Consider the following 9,936-nt stretch of genomic DNA (forward strand, 5'->3'; position numbering starts at 1 on the left):
TGGTACTCATTTTTGTTAGAGGCTGGGTCAACCCCAGGGCCATAGTGCAGCTGGAAAGATTAGGTCAACTGAAAAAAATCCAATGACCTCATCAGGATTTGAACCTGCAACCTTCCGGCTTGTAGCATGGTGCCTCAACCGACTACAAAATATGAAAAATGCTGTTCACAGTTGAGTACATTCTCAAAGACACATGGCAGTTAGGAAGGCAGATGAGTTACTTGTCTGTTCAGACAAAACTTGACAGCTTCTTCAAACCTGCATTTTTATGTAAGATTTGAGGCTTTCACGGCGGTGACTATGAAGAAAGCAGTCTTCTGGGATTTGGCACCGTGTATATGTGGTGTTAACCGACGTTTCGGAGGAACGTATCGCCTCCATCTTCAGGGTAGAAGAAAAAATATATAAGAATCTGCAAGCAAAGAGACCNGCAGACATGTTACCAGTGCTATAAATAGTATCCTATAGGTGGCAGTATAATGCAGACAAACAGAACGCCATCACAGTGCCAGTTTCAAGATGGCTGCTCCACTGCGTACATGCACGAAAGAAGAACATCCTGTAATTCATTTTTTGATAAGTGAATGGGTGAAACTGATTGAAGTTGATTGACAGATGAAGGTTTAGTATGGTGACGCATGCTTGTCACAGCAGCAAGTGTACGAGTGGAGTAGGAAATTCAGAAATGGTGTGACGTCTGTGACAGAAGCTCCTCACCCGAGTCAGGGGCACAGAGTTGTGACCCCTGAGTCTACTGCAGCAGTTGAAGCCCTAGTGATGGAGAATCATCGAGTGTCAGTGGATGAAATAGCTGAAATTCTTAACATGAGTCACAGATCAGTACACCGTGTCATTCATGATGTGCTCCAGTTTCACAAAGTGTCTGCAAGGTGGGTGCCACGGCAGCTGACTCCAGAATTGAGACGACGACATGTTGACGCCTGTGAAGAACTTTTGCGATGTCTTGAAGCAGGCGATGGCTTCCTTTCGAGAATCGTTACTGGCGATGAAACTTGGGTGCACTACCACCAACCGGAAGCAAAGAGAACGAGCAAGGAATGGCATCATTCCTCATCACCAAAACCCAAGAAGTTCTGGACACAGCCATCTGCAGGGAAGATTATGCTGACTCTCTTTTGGGATGAACGAGGTGTACTCTTGGAGCACTATATGCCTCAGGGGAACACTATCACCAGTGCCTCATATTCAGTCAGATCTCTTGAAGAATCATTTTCGACCTGCAGTCAGATCAAAGTGACGTGGACTTTTGACTAGAGTGTCCTTTTGCAGCATGACAATGATCGGCCCCATACTGCCCGTGCAACAGTTGCAACAATCCAAGACTTGCACTTTGAGTGTCTTCCACATCTGCTACACTAACCAGACCTAGCCCCAAGTGATTACCACATGTTTGGACCACTCAAAGAGGCGATGGGGGGAAAGCAGTTCCATTCTGATGAAGAGGTACAGCAGGTGGTGCATGAGTGGTTGTGCAGACAACCACAAGAATTTTTTTCTAGAGGAATCCATACATTTCGTAAACGCTGGATGGGCTGTATTGAACGAAATGCAGACTATGAACAAAAACGATATAGTTGTGTACCGCTTTCATTCAATAAATTAAATTTAAAAAAAGTTTTACAGTTTTCATTTGACTCACCCTTGTAATAGCTCAGGACTGAGTCAAACAGAGAGTCACAGGGTACACAGTAGCATACTGAACTTTAAGAGTAGACGTACCTGAGCTGCACGGTCTGGGTCCACATTGTACTGACAATCTCCTGTGCCTACACTGGCCCCAATGCCATCACCTTCAAGCACACAATCCCCAAGATGGTACCCCTGCAGGCACTGGCGGCAGAAGACAAACTGCAACAACAGGTCACATTACCTACAGTGAAATTCATAAAATGTACATTTAACCACAGTTAATCTCAGAATATTTCAGTTTTCAATGAATATGAACAAAAGTAAAGACCTATGTATGTATGTTTCTGTGTGCATCTTGTAACTCGGCAAAAAATTTGTCTCAGTAAAATATGTTGCAAACTATAGTTGTAATGAAAAATGACACACATCTTTGTGTCAAATATATTTCTTCATTCTTACAGTTTTTGATATAATTAAACAGAAGTTAGTGAACATGCTAGAATTGTTATTGTATGTATATATTTCCTAATATGTTTCCAATATAACCAGATTTGATAAGATGGACACAGTTTTTTGTCAGCTTTGTTTAATGCCAGCTTTATACCAGACCAATATGGATCACACTGAAATCTGCATGACAACTTTAAGTGCAGACCTCACAGTAAAAATTTATCAGAACGTGTACACTAGTTTTGATGAAGACATGTGCAGTCAGACAATAATATCTACTGCTGAAGTGTTTGTTTTACACACTTTACACAAAAACACATAGAAACTGAGCAAGATACTACAACTGCTTCATTCCAGATGATTTCCCATTCATTATTCATTAATCAGTCTACCATTCACAACTACACAGCCTGCACTATAGCAACATTTTCAGATAAGCACTACAAAGAGAATTAAATAAATATTCATGATGCATGAGGCAAACTGCAGAAGAACTCACCCCACAGCCACTGATACATGTGATCTTTCGACAATCTGGCTCAGCAAGGATGCCCATGCCACAGCCCGGCTGGGGGCAGAGTACCCCTCCTGCCTGCAGAACATACTCCTCTGTAGCGAACCTCTGGTACTGCCCATACTGTAACACAAGTTTGTTAATAAGCTTCACAATTAAGGGAACTACAATTTAAATCCCAAATGCCCAAAGGGGTATCTTGGTTGTTGCTTGGTTCCATAAAGTAGTGTCCCATATGATAAGGCTTTAAGCAAGTTGTAGCCTCACAATCGCACAGGACAAGGCACCTTTCACAAGTGGGACTGTTAGTTAATCAAAATTGGACAGGTGTCCTTCCACATGACAGTGCCCCACAAGCAGTCCTGTCACCTACCACAACCAGGTTCTATTTAGTTCCAACAGTTTTCCAGTTCTTCTGGCAGACGGTCCTTGAAGGAACCTCTTGCATATTTGAGTCCTGTTCTGGGCTTCCAGTATTTTTTGTCTCTGAAGTCCCTCTGGGCAATCCGCAATGTGGTGGCACATGCTAGTTCAATCTTATAGAAGGATATTCAGATACTGATCTTGCCAATTATTGGCAATTTCATTACCCTCTCAATTCCTCTGTGACCTGGCACCAATATCAATTGAACTCTGGTATGATCAGTCAGTTCCAAGAAGGACTGATGGAAGTCCCTGACCAATTTTGAGTTGCTCTGGTGATATTCACCAAACTGCAGTTAGAAACCAGAAGACAGAACCCTTTATTGGCTGTGCCACAGTTCAGGTGGTTAGTTGACAGCTTTATACAGTGGGTGCCCATGTTCAAGCTCAGGTCAGGTCATGTGGGATTTGTGGACAAAGTGGCACTGGGGCAGGTTCATTCCACCAACTGCTCCACACTCATCATCTATCATCCAGGGCTGATAGAACAGGCCAGTTAGTGGCCAACGTATGAAGTGGACTCAGTCTCACCTAACCTGAAGAAAAAAACCTTTATATACTGTCGCGAGTAGGGTGTATAACGCGACAAATAACTTCACGCCTTGTTGGTTATAGCGAATTTATTCCACTCGCTCTTACAATCACACAATTTACAATCTGACAATTACTGCCTTCGGCAGTATCACAAATACTAGACTGCAAATGCTAGAATACAACTGACTGGTTGCTGGCTAACTCGGAACTAACTTGTAGCTCGAGAACTGAGAACTCTGTTGATCACACAATTAACAATCTGACTCGTAGGCTTGCTCGGAACTAACTCGTAGGTAGCTGCCTTGAGAACTGAGAACTGACTGTGAATAGTCTTCGCTGCTCCGTATCTAGCCTCGTGCGGACAACGCAGAAAACAGCCACGTAATAGGCACCCTTGTTGCCTGGCGCCGTGTTGCTAGCAACGCTGTCCGGTGTCGTTTACTGCTGCCTAGCAACCAAGGTATCCCGTGGTGACGTCACCGCTGTTGACTCGCGTTGCATAGCTACCAGGATGCTGGGACTCGGCTAACTTCGGCTCCACTCGGCGCGTCACGGCTGGCGGGGGGGGGGGCGTCCTCCATAGCTCAGCACGTCACAATACATATTGTTTATTTAACACATACAGACTTAAAGTTACAAACTTCATGGACATACAATGTGAGCCCTATAGGTCACATGACAGACACTGATCAAATACTTCAGCTCCTCCCAAACACTGATCAGCATGTCCTGGCAAGAGATGTCACTGCCTCAGTAACCTTCAGATCAGGAATGTCTGCCGACACTGGTGGTACAAACACTGTACACTTCACATAACCCCACATATGAAATGCCCACTCACACTTGGAACAGAACATGTCTTTGCACACTGAATGATATAGAATGTTTTTCCAATGGGCATCAATGCATTTGCCTAAAGATGGGAACAGAGTCACATTTCTAGCTCATTATTATAACAAATGTGGTCAAATTAGTTGTCTAACATTATACATGGAATCACACTGAAATGAATGAGTATCTGAAAAAATTACTTCATTTTGAATTACCCTGTACTACAACATGATGCTAAAATACAGTATCTGTCAGTGCTTTAACCTAAAAGGGAAGATTTCACATCTATAATTAATTAAAATATTTTGACCAATCATACATGAAATCAAAACGAAACTTACAAGAATAATAAATTTAGTAATGCCAAAACCTGATGAAGAACTTTAGATAAATACACCTTGAATCACTGTTTACTGAGAGGAACAGTCAGTTCAGAAAATATGTTCAATACAGTAGCAAACACACATCATCTGTATTGTAAGACACCTTCATAAATGGAAACTTAGTAAGGATTGCCAGAAGGTCGCGCCATAGTTCAAGCGGTTAGTCACTGGCTTCCCACCGTGGCGGCCTTGGTTCAATCCCGCGTCTGGTCAAGTGGGATTTGTGGTGGACACAGTGGCGCTGGGGCAAGTTTTCTCTGAATACTTCGGTTTCCCCTGCCAATCTTAATTCCACCAAATTCTCCATCATCATAATCACCCAGGGCAGGTACAATAGGCCAATCAGTGGCCGCCATGCCANAAGTGGACCCAGTTGGACTCCACCCCCCCACTAAGCGAATTAAAAAAAAAGGGGGGGGGGGATTACCAGACCCTCCACAACTGTGTTCTATACTAACCTGAGCAGATGTCAGAAGTCGAAAGTGGTGCACCTCTGTGATAAGGGAGTCCCTGCACCCTGCTGGACAAGGTAGTGTGTAGCCATACTCTGGGTCTAACCAGAACTGTCGGTCCCTCAGTCGTGCAGCACAGTATGTTCGGAAGCAATCCAGGCATGTTACGTGTGCCATGTCACATGGAAACACCAGCACAGGATCACTGGTGACAGCGAACATGAATGTGAAGCCAGGGGTGACATGCACTGAGGATGTGATCACCATCACTTATCAGTAATAGTGTGATATCAGGCTTACTGCACATATCACAAACATCGAAAATTGGGCTTACTGCATATACCAGTAATTTTTTTTATTGCTAGTGGGGTGGGACTAAGTCCCTTGTACTGCGGCCACTTCTGGCCTATTGTACCAGCCCCAGATGATAGGTGAGGGTGATTGTGGAGCAATTGGTGGAACGAAGATTGTACAGGGAAAACCGAAGTACTCAGAGAAAACCTGCCCCAGCGCCACTTTGTCCACCACAAATCCCACTTGACCAGACCCAGGATCAAACCCAGGCCACCGCGATGGGAAGCCAGCGACTAACCACTTGACCTATGGCGTGGCCCATCCATAGTGTAACTTCATTTATGTGCAGCATGTGTTGTTGTCCGGTATATTTCTGTGGTGCTGTACATGTTTTCTTCTGTTGTACTGTGTGTAGATGTTATGATATTTCTGTAACAACTATGCCTACATCTTCTACATGGCAGAAGCCCACATCAGAACCTAAGACAGTAGGTATGGAAGGGACAAAATACAACAAGCAGATTTGTTTCCTACATCCTCCATCATTTTAAAGTGATCCTTTTATACTGTTATGTGGTCATATGATAAAAAGGCCCGCCAAACACCACCAAGATGTATATACCACACAACATCAACAACAAAATAATAATATATATTTAGAAGGGTTAGGTTAAAGGCAAAGCTATCACTGTAACAGGCCGTGAAGGCCCATATTGTCGAGACGGCAATGCTCCCACATTTTCTAGACAATCGGCTCATAGATGGCAGTAAGGTTGTCAGCCTTATGGACCGACCACCCTTTGCTCCTCAGGAAGATTCCTGGTACTCATTTCTGTTAAGAGGTTGAGTTGAACCCAGGGCCATAGTGTGGCAGGAAGGACTAGGTCAATTGAAAAAACTGAATGACCTCATCGGAACTTGAAAGCATTACCTTCTGGCTTGTAGCACTGTGCCTCGACCAACTAAGCTACCACATGCCCCATATTTATAAGGGTACATATCAAATTTTTATAAAAATTATTTCAGTGACAGAAGAGGTTTTCATGTGTGTAGACAAGCAGCAGAAACTGAAATTTTGCTTCAAATTTTAAAATTTACAAGAACAATAGCCGTAGTGTTTCCATATATACATACCTGATGTCGGTGCATGCAAGGCAGGGAACATCTTGAAAATTTGACTTGATGAGGTACAATGGCACAGCTTGGTCATCCTCCCCCTGTGAAGTGTGTTCAGAGCATTTGAAGTAGAAATCTGCAAACTTTGGTCCATCATCACTCCCAGTCTGCAAACATTCTACAAGTTAGAATCTGACCAGTGTTGATTAACTTTTTACAGTTTCATGTGCAGCACTGTGTTTTATAAAATTTATTACAAGTTGTTCACTTTAAAGTCCATCATTACATTTCGACCAATGCTAGTCATCATCGGGTGTTTAAATTACTGAGCGAGGAAAGTGCTGTCTTCTGTTGTTGCTTATGTTGTTAATATATACATATTGTGGCGTGCCACCACAAAGCCGGAATGGTTGAGGAGATCAGACTTGATTTCCTAGGCAATGACCAACATTCCCATGACAGCGGCTAGGAATCAGAATGCTAGCAATTCCTATCAGTGGTTTCCACCATTACACATGAACTGTTGAAGCAGTGTCGATAGCAGCAGGCGGAATGGACCCTTTGACATGGTGTTCTCTATCAACTCCAAATGCAATTTATAAAACTCCAGCTTCAACAAGAGACAAGTTTCAGTAATGTGTTTGACCTTAGAAAAGTAGTCAGTCTTCAGTTTGGCTTTGACTATAGCAGAAGCAGTAATTGTGATACTGAAATTGTGAATAATTGTACTTTAGAGGAGATTGGCCAATGAACATATTCGCCAAATCGGTTACCCACATGTATTTTCTTGTCATGTCACATAGCAAACACGTGACAATATATATAAGTATATATATAAGTCCTCTCAATGCGCATATGTGTTTGGGTTGGAGCGTTGTGTTCTCTCTTGTTGCGTGCTGTTCTGTGTGTCTTGTCTTGTATGGCAGTGTTCAGTAAAATAAATACATACATAAAAAGGAGGTAACAAAATAACATTCTTGTCTTGGTAAGATTCCTTCTAACCACTTTTTAATTTCATATGGGAAATTATACCATTCTTGAGTTAATGGAAAATACTAGTATTGTTCAAAATAGTGGGCAAATTACATAAATAAATGGGGTTATGTCAAAACTAGATGGCTGAGAGAAGCTTTGCTCAGAAGTTCAAATTCAGTCAGGGTACCATTAAGCATGTGCTTACATGCATAGTGTATATCATCAGTGTTTTGCTACAAGAGCACTAGACACTGCCCCACACATGGAATGGTGACACACATCATCATGTAAGGGACTTATGGGATTGTCGATGCTTGAAGAGACAACCATGTTCTGAACTCCTATACAAATATTCACTGTTGCTATAATGAATACATGGATGACCTTCAGTCTGTTGTGCCTTCAATAGTCATTGTGTGGTAGTGTTTTGGACAATGGAAAATCTTGGCTGGTTAACGCTTCACAGCTGAACAATCAACTTCTCACAGATGAATGAACACGATTCATGAATGCGAGAGAACCGAATAGAAGCCACCACATGGGACAGTTCATGTTTTGGTCTCCTGTATCCATTGTAGCAGAAACGCCTAGTGATCCCAAGGGTCTATTTCTGTGGAAACCCTGTCTGTTGATTCCTCGTATCTATCAAAACCTTTGTTGAATCTTCTCTGACATGAGAATGTGTTTTAGTGAACCGCTGCCTAGCAAATGGACTTCCACTTGAATGAATGTGGGTGGCTCCCACAGCATGTGTATAAATTTTAAGCACATTAGGTGCACAGAGCTGTTTTCGGGATCCTACTGACACCCCACCATTCTACCAACACCCTGTTCAAGACTGAAGTGATGTAGCAGCTGAAGAAGTTACCAACATTTGTCACCATTGTCATCAAAAGTAGAAGAGAATAGATCAAAGGAGTATGTACTAAACAGCCTGTACTCTTCGCTGTACTCAATCTACTATGCATCTACATCTTTACAAGTAATTAGAAATTAACTGACTCAGCCAAAATATAATGCTAGGGAGGTAAGGTAAACATAAAGTTGTCCCTGTTTAATTAATTAAGAAAGCACTATGCCATGAGGACATATGGCAGAGTGGACATACAGCTCCACCAGTCTTGAACTTGGCACTAGATACAGGTGCGTGGGCAGCTTCACGCCCCGACCGCTTTACACCCAGCAAAGATACCCCTGATACCCATTAGATAGGAGGCTGGGTAGGCCCCAGAACTGGTCTGGACACTATGAAGAAGAGAAAAATCTTGACAATGCCAAGAATCGAACCCTGGCATTTCAGACCATTGCTATACTGAGTCCAATGGTAGGGAAAGATTATTTGATTCATTTACAAAAAGTGACATGCTGCGACTAGACAGTACACACAAATGCAGCCGAACTATCAATCCAGTGCAGGATGAATTGTTCATTTATCATTATTAGGCATGTGCAAGTCTCTGGTTCCAAGACCAGATCAAGAAAAAATCTCAGTCTTGATTCTAACACTGAATTTTCAGTCTTGAACTTCAAACATTTTCAGATAATTGCTTCTGTTTTGCACCATAGCATGTAACCAAATGATCAGAACTGCTAATGACTGGCAATGCTAGCATGAATCATCTTGCCAAGAAAATCTCTTTCTCTCCTACTTCCTGCCAACACTGGATCCTTCTCTATGTCTGCATGCAGCATGCAACATTGGCATCTGGCATCGTGACAAAGCTGCCAGTGTTATAAACTGTGATTACCATAAAGTAAATGGCACAGTCCTGTCTCAACTCTCACAATTTTTCCAAATCCTGCCTCAAACTAGAGAAGTCATTCTGTACTGTTATTTCTTGTAAATGTGTACTTGTAGTATTAACTACCATTTGCTAAAAAGTATATTTCAGACACATACCCCTTAACCTTTAAATGCCGGACTTGAAAATAGTGGTGAGCTTGAGCTGGCCAGAATTTATTTAAATGCCCGCTGCTGGTGCTCGTTTAAATGCCCGTTGCTACTCTGCATTTAAATGTCCGTTCCTGTTAGGCACTTAATCAATTTTAAGCATTGTGTTTAAAAATGCTCTATCTAGCTCAATTTTTATGATAAATGGATGGAATTAACTTTGTTTATATCAGAAAAGAACATAGTGTCGCATANTTAAACGTGTCATTTATGACAATAAAATACCGTTATAAATGGAGCTTATTAGGAAGATCACGAACATATTAATTAGGCCTAATATTATGAATTTAACACTCACCTAATCAACGATCCACACTTTAATCACCGATCCATATCTAAATAAGATCGTGAACAAACTGAAAA

At 42.1% G+C, this 9,936-nt stretch overlaps 1 protein-coding gene across 2 annotated transcripts in view; it reads right to left on the bottom strand.

Moving 5' to 3' along the window:
• The window catches only part of LOC111863783 (E3 ubiquitin-protein ligase parkin), a 21,570-nt gene that overhangs the window by 8,563 nt on the left and 3,071 nt on the right, over positions 1–9,936 (bottom strand). For both annotated transcript variants that reach the window (XR_002842668.2, XM_023850460.1), the window contains exons 4-7: positions 6,666–6,814; positions 5,244–5,442; positions 2,600–2,737; positions 1,741–1,869 (exon numbers count right to left, since the gene is read on the bottom strand). Coding sequence is in view for 1 of the 2 variants with exons in the window: in XM_023850460.1 (XP_023706228.1) it covers positions 1,741–1,869; positions 2,600–2,737; positions 5,244–5,442; positions 6,666–6,814 (615 nt within the window). In the remaining variant the exon portion in view is untranslated. The remainder of the gene's footprint in view (positions 1–1,740; positions 1,870–2,599; positions 2,738–5,243; positions 5,443–6,665; positions 6,815–9,936) is intronic.

This window comes from Cryptotermes secundus, unplaced genomic scaffold (genome assembly GCF_002891405.2).
Source record: "Cryptotermes secundus unplaced genomic scaffold, Csec_1.0 scaffold572, whole genome shotgun sequence".
NCBI lineage: Eukaryota > Metazoa > Arthropoda > Insecta > Blattodea > Kalotermitidae > Cryptotermes > Cryptotermes secundus.